Source organism: Tachyglossus aculeatus, assembly GCF_015852505.1.
Source record: "Tachyglossus aculeatus isolate mTacAcu1 chromosome 12 unlocalized genomic scaffold, mTacAcu1.pri SUPER_6_unloc_1, whole genome shotgun sequence".
NCBI classification, from domain to species: Eukaryota; Metazoa; Chordata; class Mammalia; order Monotremata; family Tachyglossidae; genus Tachyglossus; species Tachyglossus aculeatus.
This window is the reverse complement of record NW_024044828.1, coordinates 2342707-2370558: the sequence shown is the minus strand read 5'-3', so window position 1 is coordinate 2370558 and position 27852 is coordinate 2342707. Positions and strand designations below refer to the sequence as shown.

Here is a 27852-nt window from a genome sequence, read left to right as displayed (position 1 = left end):
GGCTCACAGTCTTCATCCCCATTTTACAGAGGAGGGAACTGAGGCACAGAGAAGCTAAGTGACTTGCCCAAAGCTGACAATCGGCGGAGCCGGGATTTGAACCCATGATCTCTGCCTCCAAAGCCCGGGCTCTTTTCCACCGAGCCACGCTGCTTCTCAACATCCCCAGCCTCTGGAGGGCCGAGATCCTAAATCTCTCTGGGCAGGAATCTGCTGAAGCATCCCCTCTCCCATCCCAACCATTGGATCTTGCTTTGGAATTCCCTCTCTAGACTGTAAGCTCACTGCGGGCAGGGAATACGTCCGCCATCAGTTATATTGTACTCTCCCAAGGGCTTAGTACAGTGCTCTGCACACAGTAAGTGCTCAATAAATGCCATCGACTGACTGACAGACCAGACCAGCATACAGTAAGGACCTATCCATTCAACCTGCCTTGTTTATTGTCCCTTAAATATTTCAAAAGACTCAGTAGAATCTCTCAGTGTCCCAGGCCCCTTACGTGGGTTTACATTTCAAATCCGTGTCACTCCTTTGGAATAAAGCTAACATTAGAAGATGCATCCGATGTGCTTAAACTCCAATAAATATTAAAGAGAACTCCGCTGCGCGGGGAGTGCGGGGGGTGTCTATCTACAGATGAGAAGCAGCCTGGTGTAACACAGTGTGAATGAAAGCCTGGTGCCTTCAGTTTGGCTGCTTGACATCGACATTAATCATAAACCTCTAAGAGTCATTTAAAAGCTGTACTCAGCGCTCGGGAGAGTACTGTACACTACAACAGAGTTGGCAGACACAATCCCTGTCCACAAGGACCTTATAGTCTAGAGAGGGAGACAGGAGTTAAAATAAATTATGGCTATGTACGTATCTGTTGCCGAATTGTACTTTCCAAGCACTTAGTAGTGCTCTGCACACAGGAAGCGCTCAATAAATACGACTGATTAAATGAATGAATGATGCTGGGGTGAATTTTGAGGGCTTAAAGTGCACAGATCCAAATGCGAGGGCGACGGAGAGAGGACAGGGGAGTAGAAAAATGAAGGTTTAGTCAGGGAAGACCTAGAGAAGCAGTATGGCCTAGTGGATAGAGCTCGGGCCTAGAGGTCAGAAGGATGTGGGTTCTAAGCCTGGCTCTGCCGCTTGCTTGATGGGTGATCTTGGGCAAGTCATTTCACTTCTCTGGGCCTCAATTACCCAAAAGGTGAGTGGCAGAGCAGAATCAGAACTCAGGTCCTCTGGCTCCCAAGCCCATGCTCTTTCCATTTGACCACGTGGCTTCCCTAACTGGGGTGGAGGTCCATATATTCTTCTTCTTCTTTTTTTAATGGTATTTTTTTAAGCGCTTACCGTATGTCAAGAACTGCTGTAAGTGCTGGGGTAGATGTAAATTAATCCACACACACAGCCCTCACATCCAAGCTGTCACCAAAACCTGCCGGTCTCACCTCCGCAACATCGCCAAGATCCGCTCTTTCCTCTCCATCCATACCGCTACCCTGCTCGTTCAAGCTCTCATCCTATCCCCTCTGGACTACTGTATCAGCCTCCTCTCGGATCTCCCATCCTCTTGTCTCTCTCCACTTCAATCCATACTTCACGCCGCTGCCCGGATCGTCTTTGTCCAGAAATGCTCTGGGCATGTTACTCCCCTCCTCAAAAATCTCCAGTGGCTACCAATCAACCTGCGCATCAGGCAGAAACTCCTCACCCTGGGCTTCAAGGCTGTCCATCACCTCGCCCCCTCCTACCTCACCTCCCTTCTCTCCTTCTCCAGCCCAGCCCGCACCCTCCGCTCCTCTGCCGCTAATCTCCTCACTGTGCCTCGTTCTCGCCTGTCCCGCCGTCGACCCCCTGCCCACGTCCTCCCCCTGGCCCGGAATGCCCTCCCTCCCCACATCCGCCAAGCTAGCTCTCTTCCTCCCTTCGAGTCCCTACTGAGGAGAGTTCACCTCCTCCAGGAGGCCTTCCCAGACTGAGCCCCCTCCTTCCTCTCCCCCTCGTCCCCCTCCCCATCCCCCCTGCCTTACCTCCTTCCCCTCCCCACAGCACCTGCATATATGTTTGTACGTATTTATTACTCTATTTTATTTGTACATATTTATTCTAATTATTTTATTTCATTAATATGTGTTGTTTTGTTCTCTGTCTCCCCCTTCTAGACCGTGAGCCCACTGTTGGGTAGGGACCGTCCCTATATGTTGCCAACTTGTACTTCCCAAGCGCTTAGTACAGTGCTGTGCACACAGTAAGCGCTCAATAAATACGATTGAATGAATGAACGAAGGAATCAGCTTGGACACAGTTCCGGCCCGACACGGGCCTCGTGGTCTAAGTAGGAAGGAAACTAGATATTGAATCCCCAGTTTACAGTTGAGTAAACTGAGGCACAGAGAAGCGAAGGGACTTGCCTAAGGTCACACAGCAGGTGAGTGGCGGGGCTGAGATTAGAACCCAGATCCTAAGACTCCCATTCCCGGGCTCTTTCCACTAGGCCAGGCTGGTTATCCGACCACCCTCCCCGTCTTCTGCTCGGCCCGGCCTGCTCCGGCCCAGCCCAGCCCAAAGCAACTCCCGGGGCATCCTGGGCATCTTGAACAGCTGCTTACTACGCAATACTTTTTATTTTTATTTTGTTATGGTATTCGTTCAGCGTTTACCACGTGCCCGGCACTGCACTACTAGGTGCCCGGCGGTAACGGGGTGGGGGACCCGGTGGCCTGCCAGAGGCTGTTCCTATGCGACGTCACCGTGAGCCTGGGCCGAGCACTCTGCTCCCTTGACCCTGCCCGGGCCCCGTGGAGCGTTGCCATGACACGTGCCCTGGGCAAACTCACTTGCCCGGCTGGCACGGAGGAGGCCAGTGCCCAGGGTGGGTTGGGGCGGCCCCTGGGGATTTGTCAGTCTTTCTTCTACTGGGTGTGCCAGAGACACAGTGTACCGGCAGGGCTCTTCTCTCCCTCTGCATCACCCTCTAGCCCAGAGAAGTGTCTGGACTTGTTGCCGTGTGCCTAGCAGAGGGTTGGCAAGCCCTGGTAAACAAATCCCCGCCACCCATGGCCCTGGATACCGGGGTTCAAACAGCTTCGTGCTGCTCGGGGGCGGTGGTCAAAACGGGAGGATAATAATAGCAATACGAATTATGGTACTCGTTAAGTGCTTCCTATGTGCCAGGAGCTGTACTAAGCTCTGGGGTGGATGCAAGGAAGGGCTCACGGTCTTCATCCCCGGGCTTAGCAGAGTGCCTGGCACAGAGTAAGTGCTTAACAAATACCACAGTTATTATTGTTATTATTATTATAGAGTTAAATCATACAGGAGAGAAAAGCACCCGTGAGCTACCACCTTCTCTCCCGCCACTGAAGGTCCTTGCTCCCAGCATGGTCCGTGTCCTCCGGGACGGTTGTGTGTAGGGAATACGTCTGCCAACTCTGTTATATCGCCTCTCCCAAGCACTTTGCACGTAGAAAGGGCTCGATAAATATGATCGATTAATAGGTTAACAGAGATATAAGCCGTTCCAGCATTAGGCTTCCACAAAACCCTGGGCTGGTGACTTCGGGGCGCCCTGAACTCGCAGTCATGGAGAGCCCGAACTTCTGCTCCTCTAGTAACAGCCCACTACTGACTTTATCTTTATTCCAAGTATTTGTGTGTTGTGTTTAAGTGTTTCAGCATTCCTCATGCTGTGCCCACACAGTGTGGGGGAAGACGCCCACAAGGAGGACTGTACACAATGGGGAGCGGGGAGCATATATGTGCAGAGGTGGACACACACAGTGTGGGGGAAGATGCCCAAAAGGAGGACTGTACACAGTGGGGAGGGACACATACGTGCAGGGGTGGACACACATAATTTGGAGGAAGATGCAAATAGGGAAGGTGGTACATAATGGGGAGGACATGCAGGGGTGGACACACATAATTTGGAGGAAGATGCAAACAGGGAAGGTGGTACATAATGGGGAGGCAGAAACATATATAGGGGAGGGGTGGACACACCCTGGGGAGAACATGCACAATGGGAGAGACGAACACGGGGCAGGGGCAGACACACACGGTGTGGAGAAAGACACACGGGGAGTGGCAGGGGAGCACACAGTGGTGGGGAGGACACAGTGAGGAGAGAAACCCGAGTGCGGCAGAGGAAGAGAGTGGGGACAGGGTGCTGGCGGGTGGGATGGGGCACTGGGTCTGAGCTGGCACCTGTTCGGGTTTCCAGGGAGGGCATGTGGCCGTCCAGGGCAGCCCCAACTCTGCCAGCCATCGCGGGCAGAGGACACGCCTCGGGGACGTTGTCTTTTTGTTTGCTGTTGCCCCGGCGCCACGGCCGGAGGGAGGAGGAAAGCCTGGGCCGGCCGGAGGATGGTTCAGGCTGGCCAGAGGGAAGACGGTGAGGGCCGGCCGGAGGGGATTCAGTCCAGGCCAACCAGAGGGAGGACAGGACAGTGAAAGCCAGCTGGAGGGAGGTCAGTTGAGGTCAGCCAGAGAAACGATAGTGAGGGCTGTCCGGAGGGAGGACGGTGAGGGCCGGCCGAAGGGAACTCAGTCCAGGCCAACGGGAGGGAGGACGGGTCAGTGAGGGCCGGCTGGAGGACAGTGCAGGCTGACCAGAGGAAAGGCAGTGCGTGCCGACCAAAGGGAGGGCAGCGAGGGCCGGCTGAGGGGAGGACAGGGAAGGACGGCCGGAGGGAGGACCTTCCGCCCACCCGCTGTGGAAGAATATGCAAGCAAATTTCATCCTCCTGGTGCTGCTCGGAGCGATGCCCGGTACGTGATGATGCCAATAGCCATAACAGGTACAACTCAAAGGCCTAGCAGAAAGAGCCCGGGTCCGGAACCCTGCGGACCTGGGTTCAAATCCCAGCTCCACCACTTTTCTGCTGTGTGACCTCGGGTTAATCGCTTCAATCAATCAGTCAATCGTATTTATTGAGCGCTCACTGTGTGCAGAGCAGTGTACTAAGAGCTTGGGAGAGTACAGTAAAGAAGCAGTGTAGCTCGGTGGAAAGAGCCCGGGCTTGGGAGTCAGAGGTCTGGGGTTCAAATCCCGGCTCCGCCACCTAGCTGTGTGACTTTGGGCAAGTCACTTCACTTCTCTGTGCCTCAGTTCCCTCATCTGTAAAATGGGGATTAAGACTGTGAGCCCCACGTGGGACAACCCGACCACCTTGTAAATGCCCCAGCGCCTAGAACAGTGCTCCGCACATAGTAAGCGCTTAATTAAAAATGCCATTATTATTATTATTATTATTAATTAGCAGGCACGCTTCCTGCCAACAAGGAGTTCAGGACCGACGAATGCTCTCGTACAACTTTATCCGGTTTCGGGGTGGACAGAATCCCTGATTCCGGTCGCCCTCCAAGGCTGTGCCCCTTCCCGGCCCGATTCCCAACACCGCAGGCCAGGGAGTGGGGGATTCTGAGAAAACAGCTGTAGAGCTCCATGTATGTCCCTCTTCTCCCCGCTTTGCAGGAAGAGACTCGCTACAGTTCACCAACTTACCCGGCCTGTGTCGGATCGCGGAGAATTCCAAGCCGAGGGCAAGTCCGTGCAACTTCTCCGTGACCCCGTCGGAGGCGGAGGCCCCGCTGAGCGACGGCTATCCTCTGATCATCAATTCGAGCCCCCTGACTCGGGCTTTCGCCGTCGACGTGGTGTCCGACACTAGTTTCCGGGTGAGGCGGCGGGGTCCGTGAGGGCCGGTGGGCTCGTGGGGGAGGGCGGTGAGCCGGCTCCTGGCCGTCTGCGGGTCGTGGGTTCTAATCCCGGCCCTGTCGCTTGTCTGCCGTGTGACCCCGCGCAAGCCTTTTCACTTCTCCGTGCCTCCGTTACCTCGTCTGTAAAATGGGGATTGAGACTGTGAGCCCCACGTGGGGCAAATCAAATCAAATCAATCGTATTTACTGAGCGCTTACCGTGTGCAGAGCACTGTACTACGCGCTTGGGAAGTACAAGTTGGCAACATATAGAGACAGTCCCTACCCAACAGTGGGCTCACAGTCTAAAAGGGGACAAGGACCGTGTCCAACCTGATTTGCTTGTATCCATCCTGCTGTTTAGTAATCAATCAATCGTATTTATTGAGCGCTTACTATGTGCAGAGCACTGTACTAAGCGCTTGGGAAGTACAAGTTGGCAACATATGGAGACAGTCCCTACCCAACAGTGGGCTCACAGTCTAAAAGGGGACAAGGCCCGTGTCCAACCTGATTTGCTTGTATCCATCCTGCTGTTTAGTAATCAATCAATCGTATTTATTGAGCGCTTACTATGTGCAGAGCACTGTACTAAGCGCTTGGGAAGTACAAATTGGCAACACATAGCGACAGTCCCTACCCAACAGTGGGCTCACAGTCTAAAAGGGGGAGACAGAGAACAGAACCAAACATACCAACAAAATAAAATAAATAGGATAGAAATGTACAAGTAAAATAAATAAATAAATAAATAAATAAATAGAGTAATAAATATGTACAACCATATTTAGTTTATTTTATTTTAGTTTATTTTAGTACAGTGCCTGGCACATAGTAAGAGCTTAACAAACACCACTATTGTTATTACAGTGGGGAAGCAGCGTGGCTCGGTGGAAAGAGCGCGGGCTTGGGAGTCAGAGGTCATGAGTTTGAATCCCGGCTCCGCCGCTTGTCAGCTGTGTGACCTTGGGCAAGCCACTTCACTTCTCTGTGCCTCAGTTCCCTCATCTGTGAAATGGGGACTAAGACTGTGAGCCCCACGTGGGACAACCTGATCACCTTGTATCCCCCCCAGCACTTAGAACAGTGCTTTGCACATGGTAAGCGTTTAACAAATACCACCATCATCATTATTATTATTACTACAATTACTAAATCTGTAATTTATTATATCTTTAAATTTATTTATTATATCTGTAATTTAGTCATATTAATGTCTGTCTCCCCCTTTAGACTGTATTGTGGGCAGGGAATGTGTCTGTTATATTGTTATATTATAACAAAGCCCACTGTAGTAAGGGCCTGGGAGAGGACAGTAGAGTTAGGAGAAGTGATTCTGGTGAAGCAGCATGGACTAGTGGAAAGAGCAGGGGCTTGGGTGTCAAAGGACCTGGGTTCTAATCCTGACTCCGCCATGTACCTGCTGTGTGACCTTGGGCGAGTCAGTTCATTTCTCTGTGCTTCAGTTCCCTTATATGCAAAATAGAGGTTCAATCCCCATTGTCCTTCATACTTAGACTGTATCTTATATCTAACCCGGCATTTAGTAATAATAATAATTATGTTGCCAATTTGTACTTCCCAAGAGCTCAGTACAGTGCTCTGCACGTAGTAAGCGCTCAATAAATACGATTGATGATGATAATAATAATAATAATGGCATTTATTAAGCGCTTACTATGTGCAAAGCACTGTTCTAAGCACTGGGAAGGTTACAAAGTGATCCAGTTTTCCCACGGGGGGCTCACAGTCTTAATCCCCATTTTACAGATGAGGGAACTGAGGCCCAGAGAAGTGAAGTGACTTGCCCAAAATCACACAGCCGACAATTGGCGGAGCCGGGATTTGAACAGTACAGTGCTTGGCACGTAATAATAATAATGATAATAATAATAATAATAACTGTGGTATTTGTTAAGAGCTTAGTGTATGTATGCCAGGCACTGTACTAAACACTAGGGTAGATTCAAGATAAATCAATTTGGACACAGTCCCTGTCCCACATAGGGCTCCCAGGCTTAATCCCCATTTCAGAGATGACGTAACTGAGGTAACAGAGAACTGAAGTGACTTGCCCAAGGTCACACAGCAGACAAGTGGCAGAGCCAGGATTAGAACCCAAGTCCCTCTGGCTCCCAGGCCTGTGCTCTAGCCACACGACCACACTGCTGGTCAGTAAGTAAGCGCTTACACAGTATGTATGTGCTTAACAAATACCACAATAATTAAGTGATCTCTGCTCTCAAAGAGGTTATGGTCCAGGGCGGGAGGGAGGGAGACGGAGAGAGAGGGAGAGAGAGTGAGTGTGTGTGTGTTTGTGTGTGTGTTTTCTATTCCCTGCCCTGTTCTTTGCAGGTTGTTGCCACAGGGAACCCTCCGCTGGATTTTGAAACGATGCCAAATAGATTTGAATTGCAGATTTACGTTAAAGACGAAGCAGGAGCCACAGACTTGCAAACCCTGACTGTGGAGGTAGAAGACGTGGATGAGCCTCCTGTGTTTCAGGGCAACTTGGCCCAGAGAAGTAAGCTGGCCGGAGCCCCGGGGCCCATACCCCCACCCCCCAGCGAACAACGGCTTTCCCTGAAAGCCGGCTATCCCACAGAGAGGCTGCGCTGAGGCGCCGTACACGTGCTTAGTACAGTGCTCTGCACACAGTAAGCGCTCAATAAATACGATGATTGAATGAATAAAGGATCAGGCCCCAGAGGAAGCAGCAGCCCCCCAAAACATCCCGAGGTCTGAGCCTGCAGCAAAGCCCTCCCCCGGCCTGGAGGTCCCCGGGGGGGCTGGTCTGGGCCTTGTTTGCCGGGCCCTGGGCAGAGGAGGGCAGGCTAGGAGCCTGAAGCCCTCTGCCTCTGGCCGGTCTGGGCCGCTGTAGCTGTGGAGCTGTACGTGCTGGAGGGGACTCCGCCGGGCGCCCTGTACCAGGTGGAAGCGACCGACCCAGAAGTCGCAGCTCCTCTCACGGTAAGTTCAGTGGTGGGCCCAGAGCGGCCAGCCTGACCCCCAGCGCCTGCCCTGAAGGCTTCTGGCTGGCAGGACTGTGGAAACAGGTGTCCTCAAAGCTCCTTGCGGTCGGCGCGGGCGGGGACAGGCCCAGTCCGCCCACCCTTGGGCCAACCCCTTCTTCCTGGTTCCCTTAAGAGGCGATGAGGTCTGAGACCTCCCCGCCACCCGCCCCACCCCTGCGACCCCCCGGCCTGTTTCTCCCTCTAGTCACTGAAACCTCCTTCTGGCCCAGGATTGCGGGCCGGGCGGGTGGTTCAGGGCGGGGGCGAGCTGACGCTGGGTCCCCCCTCCCTCTCCTCCGCAGTACTCCCTGGGCTCACCCTCGGACCCATTCAGCATCTCCCAGACCGGTACCCTCGCCTCTACCGCCACGTTTGATTTTGAGTCCGGGCCCCGCAGGTAGGGGCTGCCAGCGGCCTCGGGGAGGGGGCGACCGGGGCTGGGGGCGGAGGAGGGGGAGACTGAGCTGGGAGAGGCTGGGGGTGGGAGGGATCAGCGCTTAGTACAGTGCTTTGCACACAGTAAGCGCTCAGTAAATACGATCCAACGAACAAGTTGGCCCAAGTCCACTTGAACTATCATAATAATGATGGCATTTATTAAGCGCTTACTATGTGCAAAGCGCTGGGTGGGCTCCGCCCCGGCCCTGGGTGAGGGTCTCCCATTTCCTGTTGGCACCCCAGTTCCCCACCTTGCACCCCCTCCTTGACCACTCTGGAGCGGTGTGGTCCGATGGTGAGAGGGCCGCTCCTGGGCCTCCCCCTCCCCAGTTACATGCCGACAGTGGTCGTGACGGACCAGAAGGGCCTCAGTGCCAACCGGACCTTCCTCGTGTTCATCGTGGACATCAACGACGAGGCCCCGCGCTTCACCAGGTGAGCAGCGTCCCCGTCAACCCGCGATTGGAAGCGCCAGGACCTCAGGGAATGGGGGCCGGGAGACCCCCGGGGGGTCAGAGGGCACAAGGAACGGGACAGAAGGGAGGATGGGCCCGGAGCCGGCTAGTGAGGAGCTGGTCAGTGCGGGAGGTGAAGGGGTGGGTTAGTGAAGGGTTGGGTCAGTCATCATCATCATCAATCGTATTTACTGAGCGCTTACTATGTGCTTGGGAAGTACAAATTGGCAACATATAGAGAGAGTCCCTAGCCAACAGTGGGCTCACAGTTAAGATGGGCTAGTGAAGAGATGGTCATGGCGGAGGTGAGACGGTGGGCTAGTGAGTCGGTTGAGTAGGCTAACGATGGGGCTAGTGAAGAGCTGGTCAGTGGGGGAGATGTGAGTGTGGGCTAGTGAGGAGTTGAGTCAATGGAGGAGCTGAGGGGGTGGGCTAGCGAGGACTGGATGAGCAGGGAGGGCAGAGGGGCCGGGCCGGGGTCTCAGCAGGTGGAGACAGTCGCCCATTCTGGCAGGCTGGGCCCTCGGGCCGTGGGAACCAAAGAGGCAGAACCCACTCCTGGACTACGATGGCTCTCCCGCTCACGTCCGGGTGCTGGGCACTGCTTCCGCTCAGAGCCAGCCGGGCAGCCTGGGGCTCCAGGAGCGCCCAAACAGGGCCCCCCAGCTCAACACTAAGGGCAGGATACCCCGCCGACCTCCCAAGGTGCGCAAAATAAGGGATGCAAAACCCTGGGGGTGGTCAGGGCCCGTCGGGACCAGTGCCACCTTGTCGAAGCTGGTGCCCACGTGGGCCAGTGTCTTCTAGGCCAAGGCCCAGGTGGGCAGTGACACCTCTGAGAGGCTCCTGGCGATCAGAAGGACAGAGACTTCCACGGGTCGCTCTTTCAAACCCAAAGAGGTTGCACTTGCCTGCTGTGTGACCTTGGACAAGTCACTTCACTTATCTCCGCCTCGGTTTTCTGGTCTGTAAAATCGGGATTCCATACGCCCAGAGAAGCAGCACGGCCTAGAGGACAGAGCACAGGCCTCGGAGTCAGAAGGACGTGGGTTCTAATCACCGGCTCTGCTACCTGTCTGCTGTGTGACCTTGGGCAAGTCACTTGGCTCCCTCTGTGCCTCATCTCTAAAAATGGGGATTAAGACCGTGAGCCCCATGTGGGGCAGGAACTGTCCAACCCGATTGCCTTGTATCTATCTCTTCTAGACCGTGGGCCCACTGTTGGGTAGGGACCGTCTCTATATGTTGCCAACTTGGGCTTCCCAAGCGCTTAGTACAGTCCTCTGCACACGATCGATCGATTGATTGATCTCAACACTTAGTACGGTGCTCGGCACCTTGCAAACGCTCAAGAAATATAATTCTATCGCTACATGATGGTGAAGATGTTGAGTCGGGGAGACCGAGTCCCGCTTCTTCTGTTGGCACCCGCTGGGTGGGATGAGCGACCCCGCCTCTCCAGGCTGACGTGTGCGGATGGCTCTGCCGGATGACCGGAGCCGGACCCTCAGACTGTCTTGGGACGCAGCCCGGGGTCCAGCACGCTGAGGACGACACCTGATCCCTCAGCGAAGGGCAGGACCCTGGGGACTGGCCGGGGGACGAGGGAATTAGGGCCGGGGCAGCAGATTGAGGATCCAAGACCTCAGCCAGGAGATGCCGGAAGGACGGAAGTCCGGGAATGCCCACCAGGAGCGGCTGAGGGGTGCCGCGGGGAGAGGAATCCACATCCAAGTCACGACTGCTGTTTCCACTTTCACGGAGCCCTCCCCCTCGATCTGCCGGAAATGCTATTTCTCTTATCTAGAGAAGAAAAGCCTCCATGATCATAATAATAACTGTGGTTTTTGTTGGGCGCTTACTGTGGGCCAGGCACTGTACTAAACACTGGGGTGGATACAAGCAAATCGGATTGGACACAGTCCCTGTCCCAGGTGGGGCTCACGGTCTCAATCCCCATTTTAGAGATGAGGTAACTGAGGTCCAGAGAATCAATCAATTGTATTTATTGAGCGCTTACTGTGTGCAGAGCACTGTACTAAGTGCTTGGGAAGTACAAGATGGCAACATATACAGTCCCAACCCAACAGTGGGCTCACAGTCTAAAAGAGAAGGGACGTGACTCGCCCGAGGTCACACGGCGGACAAGCAGCGGAGCCGGGATTAGAAGCCGGCATGTGTCTTGTGTCTCCTCACATCAATCGATCAATCAGTGGTATCTATTGAAGGCTTACTATGTGCAGAGCACTGTACTGAGAAGCAACTTGAAGCGGCGTGGCTCAGTGGGAAGAGCCCGGGTTTGGGAGTCAGAGGTCATGGGTTCTAATCCCGGCTCCGCCACTTGTCAGCTGTGCAAGTCACTTCACTTCTCTGTGCCTCAGTTCCCTCATCTGTAAAATGGGGATTAAGACTATGAGTCCCACGTGGGACAACCTGATCACCTTGTATCTACCCCAGAGCTTAGAATAGTGCTTGGCACATAGTAACAAATACCATCCTTATTATTACTGTTATTATTTTGATGGCATTCAGTAAGCGCTTACTATGCGCAAAACACTGTTCTAAGCGCTGGGGAGGTTACGAGGCGATCAGGTTGTCCCACGGGGGGCTCACAGTTTTAATCCCTATTTTACAGATGAGGTAACTGAGGTACAGAGAAGTTAAGTGACTTGACCAAAGTCACACAGCTGACAATTGGTGGAGTCGGGATTTGAACCCATGACCTCTGACTCCAAAGCCCGGGCTCTTTCCACTGAGCCACGCTGCTTCTCAACTGGAGACAGTACAATACTGCAGAATTAGGGGGACACGTTCCCTGCCCGTAACGAGCTTACGGTCTAGAGAAATGTCCGTAGCGAGACCCTCATCCTGAGGCAGGGAGCAGGGCCGGATACCGATAACCGGCCGGCTCCGGTGCCATCTTGGATAATGATAATAATAATAATGATGGCATTTATTAAGCGCTTACTATGTGCAAAGCACTGTTCTAAGCGCTGGGGAGGTTACAAGGTGATGAGATTGTCCCTCGGGGGGGGCTCACAGTCTTAATCCCCATTGTACAGATGAGGGAACTGAGGCACAGAGAAGTGAAGTGAATAGCCCCAAGTCACACAGACGACAAGCGGCAGGGCCGGCATTTGAACCCGTGACCTCTGGCTCCGAAGCTGGGGCTCTTTCCACTGAGCCACGCGGCTTCTCTTGGAGGGCAGGAACCGTAGCGTTGGCTAGTGGCTGCGACGGTGGCGATTTGCCGGAGTCGCCTGGTGGCTCCCTAGCCGGGAAGTGTTCCCACAGCGAGGTGGGAGGCTACGGAAAGCGCCGGCTGTTATGCCGGGGAAATTCCCGGCGTGCACAGGTGAGCCTTGGGGAGGATTCATCCCCAGCCTTCTTCTCCCTCACCCCGTCCCTTTCTCCGGGAGACCCCCGCACCCACCGTTGTGTGTCTGGCTTCCAGCGCGAGGACCTCCTACACCATTCCGGAGGAGCAGAGGGCGGGGAGCTTCGTGGCCAACGTCACGGCCCGGGATCCCGACGACGACGGGTTTCCGAGCCGGCTCCTCTACAGCATCGACCCTCCTTCCCAGTATTTCGTCATAAACCAGTGTGAGCGGCCTGGGGGGTCCACACGGGCCCGGGAGGGCCCGGGAGGGTCGGGCAAGAAGGAAACGGCTGCGGTGGCCGCCAGACAGGGCTCAGTTGGATCTGAAGAAGGGCTTCCTCGCCGTGGAGCCTGGGATTGGACAAACAGCATGGCTTAGGGGCTAGAGTCCGAAGATAGTACGGTGCTCCGCAATCAATCAATCAATCAATTGTATTTATTGAGCGCTTACTGTGTGCCGAGCACCGTACTAAGCACTTGGGAAGTCCAAGTTGGCAACAGATAGAGACGGTCCCTACCCGACAGTGGGCTCACGGTCTAGAAGGGGGAGACAGAGAACAAAACCAAACATATTAACAAAATAAAAGACATAGAATAGATATAGACAAGTAAAATAAATAAATAAATGGAGTAATATATATGTCCAAACATAGATACATATATACAGGGGCCTCCTCAAGGGGCTGGAGGTCCAGCAGCTACACATGGAATAATTTACTTTCTAATACTAGGCCTGCTCAGTCCTCCCCACCCACATCTCTGCTGACCCCTGATAGAGATCACTCAACTCTTCTCAGAGAACAGTGGGGGGGACACATTGATGGGCACTATCCTCCATCATCATCAATCGTATTTATTGAGCGCTTACTATATGCAGAGCACTGTACTAAGCGCTTGGGAAGTACAAATTGGCAACATATAGAGACAGTCCCTACCCCAACAGCGGGCTCACAGTCTAAAAGGGGGGAGACAGAGAACAAAACCGAACATACTAAAAAAATAAAATAAATAGAATAGCTATGTACAAGTAAAATAAATAAATAAATAGAGTAATAAATCTGTACAAACATATATACATATATACAGGTGCTGTGGGGAAGGGAAGGAGGTAAGAAGGAGGGATCATCATCATCATCAATCGTATTTATTGAGTGCTTACTATATGCAGAGCACTGTACTAAGCGCTTGGGAAGTACAAACTGGCAACATATAGAGACAGTCCCTACCCAGCAGCGGGCTCACTGTCTAAAAGGGGGAGACAGAGAACAAAACCAAACGTACTAACAAGATAAAATAAATAGAATAGATATGTACAAGTAAAATACATAAAAATAGAGTAATAAATATGTACAAACATATATACATATATACAGGGGCTGTGGGGAAGGGAGGGAGGTAAGAAGGGGGGGATCACCTTGTAACCTCCCCAGCGCTTAGAACAGTGCTCTGCACATAGTAAGCGCTCAATAAATGCTATTATTATCATTATTATTATTATTATTATGAAGACGGCGATGAGGGCAGGGGCCTCCACCTAGCACTATATTGCCAGAAGCCGCCGGCACTCAAAAAAGGGTTCCTTTCCTGGGATGAGAGAATGGAAAGAGTGACCTTGACACCCAGACACACTTTATATTCCCTTCCAGCTCAATCAATCAATCAATCAATCGTATTTATTGAGCGCTTACTATGTGCAGAGCACTGTACTAAGCGCTTGGGAAGTTCAAATTGGCATCACATAGAGACAGTCCCTACCCAACAGTGGGCTCACAGTCTAAAAGGGGGAGACAGAGAACAGAACCAAACATACCAACAAAATAAAATAAGTAGGATAGAAATGTACAAGTAAAATAAATAAATAAATAAATAAATAGAGTAATAAATATGTACAACCATATATACATATATATATGTATATGTATATATACATATATATACAGCTCACCCATTAACATAATCCCACCCACTAAGCACTGAAAAATTCACTCCAATTACGTACATATCCTTATACTCAGATCCTTCCCTTACCTGCTTGCACATATCTATTCTATTTATTTTATTTTGTTAGTATGTTTGGTTTTGTTCTCTGTCTCCCCCTTTTAGACTGGGAGCCCACTGTTGGGTAGGGACTGTCTCTAGATGTTGCCTATTTGTACTTCCCAAGCGCTTAGTACAGTGCTCTGCACATAGTAAGCACTCAATAAATACGATTGATGATGATGATGATTGTATCATCTGGGTCCACTCCATTAAACTGATCCTGAATGAATGAATGAATGAATGAATGAATCATGGGTTTTCCCAAGTGCTTAGTACAGTGCTCTGCACATAGTAAGCGCTCAATAAATACGATTGATGATGATGATGATTGTATCATCTGGGTCCACTCCATTAAACTGATCCTGAATGAATGAATGAATGAATGAATGAATCATGGGTTCTAATCCAGGCTCAGCCACTTGTCTGCTGGGTGACCTTGGGCAAGTCACTTTACTTCTCCGTGCCTCAGTTACCTCATCTGAATAATGGGGTTTGAGAACGGGAGCCCCTTGTGAGACAGGGACTGTGTCCAACCTGATTTGCTTGTGTCCACCCCACCGCTCAGGACAGTGCGTGGCACATAGGAAGCGCTTAACAAATACCACAATTATTATTATTATCTAGAGCTCTCTCCCCCATCATTGTTATATTTATTGGGTGCTTACTGTGTGCAGAACACTGTACTAAGCACTCGGGAGAATACACTACAACAATCAACACACACATTCCCTTCCCACAACGTATTTACAGCCTAGGTAAGCAGCGTGGCTCAGTGGAAAGAGCACGGGCTTGGGAGTCAGAGGTCACGGGTTCAAATCCCAGCTCGGCCAGTTGTCAGCTGTGTGACTTTGGGCAAGTCACTTCCCTTCTCTGGGCCTCAGTTCCCTCTTCTGTAAAATGGGGATTAAGACTGTGAGCCCCCCGTGGGACAACCTGATCACTTTTTAACCTCCCCAGCGCTTAGAACAGTGCTTTGCACATAGTAAGCACTTAATATTCATTCATTCATTCAATCGTATTTATTGAGCGCTTACTGTGTGCAGAGCACTGTACTAAGCGCTTGGGGAGTACAAGTTGGCAACATACATGATTATTATTAATCATATATGGCTAGAAGCAGCGTGGCTCAATGGAAAGAGCGCGGGCTTGGGAGTCAGAGGTCATGGGTTCGAATCCCAGCTCAGCCACTTGTCCTCGGGCAAGTCACTTAACTTCTCTGTGCCTCAGTTACCTCATCTGTAAAATGGGGATTAAGACTGTGAGCCCCACGTGGGACAACCTGATCACCTCGTATCCCCCCCCCCAGCGCTTAGAACAGTGCTTCGCACATAGTAAGCGCTTAACAAATACCACTATTATTATTATTATTATTATTAGAGGGTGGTTTGGGAGGTGGGGCCCGGGCTAAGGTATCTCTGTTTAGGCCTCTCTGATTCTTGATTCCACACTGGGCCTCTGCGAACGGGATGACAGACAGGGAGAGGAGTCCTAGCTGTACCCTCCTAAATGCTTAGTACAGTGCTTTTCACCCAGGAGGTGCTCAATAAGTACCACAGAGCTGCAGGAGCGGGACGTGCTTCTGGGCTGTCTCCCCGCTGGGGAGAGGGTCTACTTGTCAAGCCCCCTCCCTCCCTCTGTTCTCAGCCACTTGAACAGAGCCCACCCTTTTTAGCCCCAAGCTCCAGAAAAAAAAATAGGCTTTCCAGGCCCCTCTCCCATGGCTACATGATTTATTTATTTATCATTGGATTTTATTTCTATGGCACTTGTTAAGTGCTGATGATCTGTCAAGCAGCCCCACATGGGGCTCGCAATCTAAGCAGGAGGGAATACAGGTAACAGGGAGACCAGGAGGGAGACCAGATGAGGAGACTGAGGCCCAGAGAGGTGAAGTGACTTGCCTGAGGCCACACAGCGGGCAAGTGGCGGAGCCGGAGCCAGTTCCTCTGACTTCCGTGCTCTTTCCGTCCCTGCAGTGACCGGCACCGTGTACGTGGCCAAGCGTCTGGATCGAGACGCGGCGCCCTGGAGACGGGACCCCAGCCTGACCCTGGAGATCCTCGTGCGGGACAGGTCGCGTGGTGGCCACGAGAGCCGCACCCACATCGCCGTCACCCTCAGCGACATCAACGACCTCCCTCCTATCTGCGCCCAGGACGCCTTCAGGTACTCATCATCGCGATCTTCTAGACCGTGAGCCCGCTGTTGGGTAGGGGCCGTCTCTATGTGTTGCCGCCTTGTACTTCCCAAACGCTTAGCACATAGTAAGCGCTCAATAAATACGACTGAGTGAATCATCATCATCATGAGCAGCAGCGTGGCTCAGTGGAAAGAGCCCGGGCTTTGGAGTCCGAGGTCATGGGTTCGAATCCCAGCTCCACCACATGTCTGCTGTGTGACCTTGGGCAGGTCACTTAACTTCTCTGAGCCTCAGTTCCCTCATCTGTAAAATGGGGATTAGGACCGTGAGCCCCACGTGGGACAACCTGATCACCTTGTATCCCCCCCAGCGCTTGGAACAGTGCTTTGCACATAGTAAGCGCTTAACAAATGCCATCATCATCATCATCATAGCACTTGCTATGCGCCAGGCACTGTACTAAGCGCTGGGGTGGATCCAAACAAATGGGGTTGGACACAGTCCCTGTTCCACATGGGGCTCACAGTCTCCATCCCCATTTTACAGATGAGGGAACTGAGGCACAGAGAAGTGAAAGGGGGGGAGGATTAGAAAAACGTCCTTCTGATTCACAGACTCATGCTCTACCCATTAGGCCACGCTGCTTCTCTGTACACACCTGGTTCTTCTGACACAGCCTGCTTCAGAAACTGTGTAGGTGGGGAATGTATTTATTATATTGCACTCTCCCAAGCGCTTAGTATAGTGCTTTGCAGACAGTAAGCGCTCAATAAATGCGACTGAATGAATGTTGGTGAAGCCAAGGACCACCGTGCCTGTCTCCAACTCAGCGTGGAATGGCCCAGTGGCCACATATCTTCCCGTGTAGCCCTACTAACCTGCAGGGAGGAGCCCTGCCTCTCCCTTTCTCTTTGTCTTTCTCTGTTTCCCTACTCAGCCCAGAGAAGAGAAGGCTAAAGGAGCAATCAATCAATCAATCGTATTTATTGAGCGCTTACTGTGTGCAGAACACTGTACTAAGCGCTTGGGAAGTACAAGTCGGCAACACATAGAGACAGTCCCTACCCAACAGCGGGCTCACAGTCTAGAAGGGGGAGACAGAGAACAAAACCAAACATACTAACAAAATAAAATCAATCAATCAATCGTATTTATTGAGCGCTTACTGTGTGCAGAGCACTGTACTAAGCGCTTGGGAAGTACAAGTAGGCAACACATAGAGACAGTCCCTACCCAACAGTGGGCTCACAGTCTAGAAGGGGGACACGGAGAACAAAACCAAACATACTAACAAAATAAAATAAATGTAATAGATATGTACATATAAGATAAATAAATAGAGTAGTAAATGTGGACAAACATATATACAGGTGCTGTGGGGAAGGGAAGGAGGTAAGATGGGGGGATGGAGAAGGGGACGAGGGGGAGAGGAAGGAAGGGGCTCAGTGTGGGAAGGCCTCCTGGAGGAGGTGAGCTCTCAGTAGGGACTTGAAGGGAGGAAGAGAGCTAGCTTGGCGGATGGGCAGAGGGAGGGAGCAGAGGAGCAGACAAGAGTCAGATAAAGGAGCTAATAATTAATAATAATTGTGGTATTAAGCTCTTACGGTGTGCCAAGCACTGTACTAAGCACTGGGGTGGATAAAAGCAAATTGGGTTGGACACCGTCCCTGTCCCACCTGGGGCTCACGGTCTCAATCCCCATTTGACAGATGAGGGAACCGAGGCCCAGAGAAGTGAAGTGACTTGCCCAAGGTCACACGGTAGACAAGTGGCGGAGCGGGGATTAGAACCCAGGTCCTTCTGACTCCCGGGCTGACTCTAGCCACGACGCCACGCTGAGCCGGTCAGCTGGTTCTGACCTCGATTCCAGAAGAATTTCACGAGAGAAGCAAATCACCTAGTGGAAAGACCGCGGGCTTGGAAGTCAGGGACCTGGGTTCTAATCCCACCTCTTCCCTGGGTCTGCTGGGGGTCCTTGGGCAAACCACTTTACTTGTCCGAACCTCAGCCTTCTCATCTGTAAAATGGGGTTTCAGTACCTCTTCTCCCTCCCTCTTCGTCTGTGAGCCCCATGTGGGACAGGGACCGCGTCTGATCCGATAATCTTGTGTCCATCTACCCCGGTGTTTGGCAGCTTGGTTCTTTGCCCCCAGGCAGTGAGCATCCTGGGCTCCTGATCTAGGGGTGGGCCAGTGGGGGAGAAGGGGCGACGGTGGGGGTTGCCACATTCATTCATTCAATCGTATTTATTGAGCACTTACTGTGTGCAGAGCACTGTACTAAGCGCTTGGAAAGTACAATTCAGCAACAGATAGAGACGGTCCCTACCCAACAACGGGCTCACAGCCTAGAAGGGGGGGACAGACAACAAAACAAAACAAGTAGACAGGCAGCAATAGCATCAAAATAATAATAATAATAATGATGGCATTTATTAAGTGCTTACTATGTGCAAAGCACTGTTCTAAGCGCTGGGGGAGATACAAGGTGATCAGGTTGTCCCACATGGGGCTCGCAGTCTCCATCCCCATTTTACAGATGAGGGAACTGAGGCCCAGAGAAGTGAAGTGACTTGCCCGAAGTCACACAGCTGACAAGTGGCAGAGCCGGGATTTGAACCCATGACCTCTGACTCCAAAGCCCATGCTCTCTTCCACTGAGCCACGCTGCTTCTAAACAGATAAATATAACTCTTGTGGGGTTTCTACAGCACGGCATAGTGAGAAGCGGCACAGCCTAGGAGCTAGAGTGCGGGCCTGGGAAGCGGAAGGTCTTGGATTCTAATCCCAGATCCGCCCCTTGTCTGCTGTGCGGCCTTGGGCAAGCCACTTGGCTTCTCCGTGCCTCAGTTACCCCGTCTGTAAAATGGGGATTGAGACTGTGCGCCCCACGTGGGACGGGGACCGTGTCCAACCCGATTTATTTCTATCCACCCCAGCGTTTAGTACAGTGTAAGTGCTTACCAAACGACACAACGATTATTATTACTGTAAAGCAGGCAGGCTTCCCGGGCCACCCTCATCCTGACTCCGGCTACTCGCCTCTCTGTGGCCTTCCCTCTTCCGCACTCAGATCTGCCTCTTTCACTCACCCTTCCCTCAGCCGCACGGCATTTACATCCACATCCGTAATTTATTTATCGATATTAACGCCTGTCTCCCGCTCTAGACTCCTTGTGGGCAGTGACCGTGCCTACCAACTCTGGTGTACTGTACTCTCCTGAGCGCTTAATCCAGTGCTCTGCACACACAGTAAGCAAAGTCACCTAACTTCTCCGGGCCTCGGTTACCTCATCTGTAAAATAAAGGCTGTGAGCCCCACGTAGGACAGGGACTGTGTTCAACCTGATTACCTTGGATCTACCTCAGAGCTTAGAACAGTGCTTGGCACATACTAAGCGCTTAACAAACGCCACAATTATTAATATTATAAATGTCACTGATTTTAAATACCAACGGGAGAGGCTGCCCAGGCTTCCCAGGGTTTCACGGGTGGGCAGGCAGCCCCTATTCCCAACATATTCACCCTGGAAAATGTGTATTCTCCCCTCGGAGAATACAACCCATATCCGCGGATGGCGGCCCAAGGTGTGGAGCCCCCTCACCCCTCTTGGCCAGGGCCTGGGGACCCCCGGAGAAGAGCAGAGAGCCCCCCAACACCAGATTTCTCCGTCTCCCACAGGGTGGAGGTGCTGGAAACCCTGCCCGCGGGCTCACAGCTTCTGGACCTGCGGCGCTGCTGCCACGACGCCGACGCCGAGGAGCCAAACCGGGCGTTCAGCTTCTCGGGGCTGTCCGGAGCCGGAAGCCACCGGTTCCGCCAGGATCCGGAGGGCTCCGGGAATATCTTGGTCAGTGCCGGGACCGTCCCCTCTGCCACCCCCGGGAGCCTCGGGCCACCACGCCGCTTCGGCTGGTGCCCGAGGGCCAGTTGGTCGGCACGGCCAAGGGCACGGACTCAGCCCTCCATTTCGGTGCTTGGTTTCTTTTAGACTGTGAGCCCACTGTTGGGTAGGGACTGTCTCTATGTGTTGCCAATTTGTACTTCCCAAGCGCTTAGCACAGTGCTCTGCACATAGTAAGCGCTCAATAAATACGGTTGATTGATTGATTGATTGATTGGCGTGCTGGGGCGAGCGATAGTGAGCAGGGAGAGGCCTGGCCCAACAGAATGATAACAACAATAATTGTGGAATTTGTTAAGCGCTTACTATGTGCCAGGCACTGTTCTAAGGGCAGGACACAGTGCCTGTCCCCACATTCCTAATCCCCATTTAATAGATGAGGGAACTGAGGCATTGGGAAGTGAAGTGACTTGCCCAAGGTCACACAGCAGACAAGCGGCACAGCCAGGAGTAGATCCCCGGTTCTTCTGACTCCCAGTCCCGAGCTCTACACACTCAGCCGTGCTGCTTCTCTAAATCATAATTATGCGCCAAGCACTAAGCAATGGGTTCGATACAAGGTCATCAGGTTGGACGTAGTCCCTGTCCTACATAATAATAATAATTGTGGTATTTGTTATGTGCTTACTATTTGCCAGGCACTGTTCTAAACGCTGGGGCAGATCCGGGCAAATCGGGCTGGACGCGGTCCCCGTCCCACATGGGGCTCACGGCCTCAACCCCCATTTTACGTTTCACAGAATTGAGGCCCAGAGAAGTGAAGTGACTTGCCCAAGGTCACACAGAGCGGACAAGTGGCGGAGTCGGGATTGGAACCCAGGTCCTTCTGACTCCCAAGCCATGCTCTAGCCACTGGGCCAACCTGCTTCTAGACTGTGAGCTCACGGTTGGGTAGGGACCGTCTCTATATGTTGTCAACTTGTACTTCCCAAGTGCTTAGTGCAGTGCTCTGCACACAGTAAGCGCTCAATAAATACGACTGAATGAATGAATGCTTCTCAGTGCTTCGCCCAGGGCCTAGCACACAGTAAGCCCTTAATAGATACCAAAAAAACAAACTCTTCCTTGAGTCTCAGGTTAACCAACTGTTGCCAATGTGTACTTCCCAGGCGCTTAGTACAGTGCTCTGCACATAGTAAGCGCTCAATAAATACGATTGATGATGATGATGAAGGGCTTATTGCAATCTAGCTGAGCGGCAGCCTTGATTACGAGGACCCGGATGATCCGGAGGCCGGGAATCTCTACCCTCTGACCATCCTGATACAGAACACGGCTCCTCCCCACCACAAAAGCAAGTATCCCCGTCACCTAGCCATCTTTCCATTCACTTTTTCCCCACATCTGTAAATTCTTTCATATCGGCCTCCCCACTCGACTCTGTGCTCCTTGTACAGTGCTCAGCACACAGTAAGCGCCCAGTAACTATACCATTGATCGGTTGATTGATTGGTCTAAGCTCCTTGTGCTTGGCACACAGTAAGTCCTTAATAATAACAGCCATAATAATAATATCGGTTAAGCACTTACTATGTGGCAAGCACTGTACTAAACGCTGGGGTAGATACGAGTGAATCGGGTCCCATGTACGGCTGGCAGCCTAAGTAGAAGGGAAAACAGGGATTGGATCCCCATTTAGCGGGTGAAGGCGCTCAGGCACAGAGAAGTTAAGTGACTTGCCCGAAGTCACCCAGCAGGTAAGTGACAGAGCCAAGATTAAAAACCAGACCCTCTGGCTCCGAGGCCCATGCGCTTTCCACGCTGCTTCTCGGTTTATTGATCGGTGGCATCAATAAATGCCACTGATTGATTGGTTGACTGAATGATTGATTTACTGTACTCTGAAACAGTACAGAGGTCACTCGCGGCGGGCAGGGATTGTCTCTCTTTATTGCTATATCGTCCATTCCCAAGGGCTTAGTGCAGTGCTCTGCACTATTCTATTTATTTTATTTTATTTTGTTAGTATGTTTGGTTTTGTTCTCTGTCTCCCCCTTTTAGACTGTGAGCCCACTGTTGGGTAGGGACTGTCTCTATATGTTGCCAATTTGTACTTCCCAAGCGCTTAGTTCAGTGCTCTGCACATAGTAAGCGCTCAATAAATACGATTGATGATGATGATGATGCTCTGCACACAGGAAGCGCTCAATAAATAGGATTGAATGAATAGACACAGTAGGCACTCACTCAACACGTCCGACTGCTTGGCCCTCCTCCCTCCGCAGGGAAGCAAACCCACATGGCCTAGCGGATACAACACAGGCCTGGGCGTCAGGTCATAATAATAATAATAATGGCATTTATTGAACGCTTACTACGTGCTAAGCATTGTTCTAAGTTGGGTTCTAATCCCGGCTCCACCCCTTGTCTGCTGCGTGACCGTGGGCAAGTCACTTCACTTCTCTGTGCCTCAGTTACCTCATCTGGAGACTGTGAGCCCCACGTGGGACAGGGACTGTGTCCAACTCCATTTGCTTGTATCCACCCCAGCGCTTAGTGCAGTGTTTGGCCCAAGTAAGCACTAAACAAATACCATTATTATTGTTCATTGAGCGGTACGGATCGAGCGCTTACTGTTTGCAGAGCACTGTGCTAGGCACTTGGGAGATTAACCTATAACAATAAACAGACATATTCCCTGCCCACGATGGGCTTACAGCGTAGATGTTAGAGAAAGGGATCCAGAGCAGAGTAAGGGGCTACCGCTTTCTTTCTCTAACCCCTACAGGTGTCATCAGCGTATACGTCCAAGCCAGCCCCGTGAACGAGTTTCCCCTGGCCTTTGACCCCTCCACTTACGTCTTTCAAATTTCCGAAGTGAAGCCAGGTAAGCGGAGCAGGAGCAGAATGCTGGGGCAAGGCAGCCTTGAACTCCGCCCTCCCCTCGGCTACAGGCTGTGCCCTTCAAGATGGAAATAATAATAATAATAATAATAATAATAATGTTGGCATTTGTTAAGCGCTTACTATGTGCCAAGCACTCTTCTAAGCACGGGGGAGGTACAAGGTGATCAGGTTGTCCCACGTGGGGCTCACGGCCTTCACCCCCATTTTCCAGATGAGGCAACTGAGGCTCAGAGAAGTGAAGTGACTTGCCCGCAGTCACACAGCTGACAAGTGGCGGAGCCAGGATTAGAACCCACGACCTCTGACTCCCAAGCCCGGGCTCTTCCCGCTGAGCCACGCTGCTTCTTTGGTAGTACTCAAAGCCTTATTACTAATGATAATGATAATAATTACGGTGTTCGTTAGGCGCTTACTATGGGCCGAGCACTGTTCTAAGCGCCGGGGCAGACACAAGTTCATCCTGTCCCCCACTGGACTCCCACTCTTAATCCCCATGTTTTACAGACCCAGAGAAGTGAAGTGACTTGCCCAGGGTCATACAGTGGCAGAGCTGGGATTAGAAGCGAGGTCCTTCTGATTCCCAAGCTGGTGCTCCATCCTCTAAGCCATGCCTCACTTATCGAAGGCCCATCTCCTCCGAGAAGCCTTCCCTGACTAAGCCCTCCTTTCCTCTTCTCCCACCCCCTCCGCCTCGCTGCCACGCCACACCGGGCTTGTAGCCACCCCAGAGCTTAGTACAGTGCCTGGCACATCCCCGGGCTCCGGGCCCCGGCCCTGCGGCGTCCCGCCTCGGCCAGCGCCTAGCAGCTGACATAGTAAGCACTTAATAAATGCCATTATTATTATTATTGTTATTATAACTGGTGCGGCCCAGGGGAATCCGACTGTTTAATTAAAACAAAGCATCGCAAAGGCCCACGGCGGGTGTTGACTGTGTTGACTTTTAGACTGTGAGCCCACTGTTGGGCAGGGACTGTCTCTATGTGATGCCAATTTGTACTTCCCAAGCGCTTAGTACAGTGCTCTGCACATAGTAAGCGCTCAATAAATACGATTGATTGATTGATTGATTGATTGACGTTATGCCATTTCTGCCCAGTGCTCTGTCCCTTCAAGGCCCTACTGAGAGCTCACCTCCTCCAGGAGGCCTTCCCAGACTGAGCCCCCTCCTTCCTCTCCCCCTCTCCATCCCCCCCACCTTACCTCCTTCCCCTCCCCACAGCACCTGTATATATGTATATATATGTTTGTATGTATTTATTACTCTATTTTATTTGCACATATTTATTCTATTTATTTTATTCTGTTAATATGTTTTGTTTTGTTCTCTGTCTCCCCCTTCTATCAATCGATCAATCAATCGTATTTACTGAGCGCTTACTGTGTGCAGAGCACTGTACGAAGCGCTTGGGAACTACAAGTCGGCAACATATAGAGACGGTCCCTACCCAACAGCGGGCTCACAGTCTAAAAGGGGGAGACGGAGAACAAAACCAAACACACTAACAAAATAAAATAAATAGAATAGACATGTACAAGTAAAATAAATAGAGTAATAAATATGTACAAACACATATACATATATACAGGTGCTGTGGGGAAGGGGAGGAGGTAAGATGGGGGGATGTTCTATCATCAGTACAGTGCTCTGCACATAGTAAGCGCTCAATAAATATGATTGATTGATTCTATCATCATCATCATCAATCGTATTTATTGAGCGCTTACTGTGTGCGGAGCACTGTACTAAGCGCTTGGGAAGTACAAACTGGCAACATATAGAGACAGTCCCTACCCAACAGTGGGCTCACAGCCTGGGTAGGGACCGTCTCTATATGTGGCCAACTTGGACTTCCCAAGCGCTTAGTACAGCGCTCCGCACACAGTAAGCGCTCAACAAATACGATCGAATGAACTTAACAAATGCCACAATTATTATTATTATCGTTATCTGAGTGCAGGAAAGGGACCGGGCCTCGGCCCGCTCCTTTCCGCCGCCCACCCCGGGTCCGGCTGGACCGGGCCGGGCTGAGACGCCCGGTCCCTTCCAGCCGGCTGGCCCGTCGGACAGGTATGCGCGGCGGACAGGGACCGCCCAAGGACGGAGGTCACGTACTCCCTCCTGAATGGGGACGCCGCCCTCCAGAAGGACCCCCGGTTCTGGATCCAGCCCCGGACGGGCGTGCTGCAGCTGCTGACGCGCCTGGACTACGAATCCAGCTCCCAGCACGTCCTCGCCGTGCAGGCCGCCAGCACGGAAGGCTCCAGTACAGCCACGGTGAGGGGAAAGGGGGGGTCTTCCCACCCGCCCTTCCCCCTAAAGTTAGGGTTGGGGTCAGGCTGAGGTTACAGGTAGGTTTGTGGCTAACAATAATAATTATGGGTATTTGTTAAGCGCTTCCTATGCGCCAGGCTCTGTACTAAGCACTGGAGTGGATACAAGCAAATCGGGTTGGACACGGTCCCTGTTCCACATGAGGCTCACCATCTTCATCGTCTTTACAGATGAGTAAGTACAGTGCTCTGCACACAGTAAACGCTCAATAAATTAACCATCTTTACAGATGAGGGAACTGAGGTCCAGAGAAGCGAGGTGACTTGCCCAGGGTCACACAGCAGGCACGTGGCAGAATCGGGATTAGAATCCAGACCCTTCTGACTCCCAGGCTTGTGCTCTATCCACTAGACGACGCTGCTGGGCGTGATTAGGTTGGACAAAGGAAACGCAGCACGGCCCTGGGTTCTAATCCCGGCTCTCCCACTTGCCTGCTGTGTGACTTTGGGCAAGTCGCTTCACTTCTCTGTGCCTCAGTTACCTCATCTGTACAATGGGGAGTGAGACTGGGAGCCCCACGTGGGACAGGGATTGGGTAAGCACTTAAATACCACAATTATTATTATTATTACCGTGGACAAGCCACTTAATTGGGGAAGCAGCGTGGCTCAGTGGGAAGAGCCCGGGCTTTGGAGTCTGAGGTCATGGGTTCAAATCCCGGCTCCAGCCATTGTCAGCTGTGTGAATTTGGGCAAGTCACTTAACTTCTTTGGGCCTCAGTTACCTCAACTGTAAAATGGGGATGAAGACTGTGAGCCCCCTGTGGGACAACCTGATTCCCTTGTATCGTCCCCAGCGCTTAGAACAGTGCTTTCAACATAGTAAGCGCTTAATAAAATGCCATTATTATTATTATTATTATTAACTTCTTTAGACCTCAGTTTCCTCAACTTTAAATGGGGATTCAATACCAGTTCTCCCACCTAGTTAGACTTTGAGCCCCAAGGGGAACAGGGTTGTGTACAACCTAATTACCTTGTACCTACTCCAGTGTTTAGAAGATTGTCTGACATATAGTAAACACTTAACAAGTACCATTAAGAGAAAAAAGGACACTGTGAGAAGCACTTACCCTGAGGGAATAATAATGATGGTATTTGTTAAGCGCTTACTATGTGCCAAGCACTGTTTTCACTGGGCTCAGGACTCTGTTCTCAACAGGGGCACCAGGATGTCCTGGATGTCCACCCTCATGGTTTAGGATAAATCATTGACATAATCATCATCATCATCATCATCATTATTCTTATTATCATTACTGTATTTGTTCAGCGCTTACCACGTGCCGAGCACTGTTCTAAGCCCTGGGTTAGGTACAAGGTTATCACAGTGGACACAGTCCCTGTCCTGCACTGGACCTCACACTCTAGGTATGAGAGAGTAGAATTTCAATCCCCATTTTACACATGAGGAAACTGAGGCACAGAGAATAATCATCATCATCATCATCAATCGTATTTATTGAGCGCTTACTGTGTGCGGAGCACTGTACTAAGCGTTTGGGAAGTACAAGTTGGCAACATATAGAGGCAGTCCCTACCCAACAGTGGGCTCACAGTCTGAAAGGGGGAGACAGAGAACAAAACCAAACATACTAACA

At 51.6% G+C, this 27852-nt stretch overlaps 1 protein-coding gene across 1 annotated transcript in view; it reads left to right on the top strand.

The window, feature by feature from the left end:
- The first annotated feature begins 4724 nt into the window (after nucleotides 1–4724).
- Nucleotides 4725–27852, top strand: part of CDHR3 (cadherin related family member 3) — a 38352-nt gene continuing 15224 nt past the window's right edge. The window contains exons 1-11 of the mRNA XM_038740901.1: nucleotides 4725–4770; nucleotides 5477–5679; nucleotides 8056–8224; nucleotides 8582–8670; nucleotides 9017–9111; nucleotides 9483–9587; nucleotides 13062–13210; nucleotides 17003–17192; nucleotides 20848–21095; nucleotides 23799–23897; nucleotides 25969–26195. Coding sequence (XP_038596829.1) covers nucleotides 4725–4770; nucleotides 5477–5679; nucleotides 8056–8224; nucleotides 8582–8670; nucleotides 9017–9111; nucleotides 9483–9587; nucleotides 13062–13210; nucleotides 17003–17192; nucleotides 20848–21095; nucleotides 23799–23897; nucleotides 25969–26195 — 1620 coding nt within the window. The remainder of the gene's footprint in view (nucleotides 4771–5476; nucleotides 5680–8055; nucleotides 8225–8581; nucleotides 8671–9016; nucleotides 9112–9482; nucleotides 9588–13061; nucleotides 13211–17002; nucleotides 17193–20847; nucleotides 21096–23798; nucleotides 23898–25968; nucleotides 26196–27852) is intronic.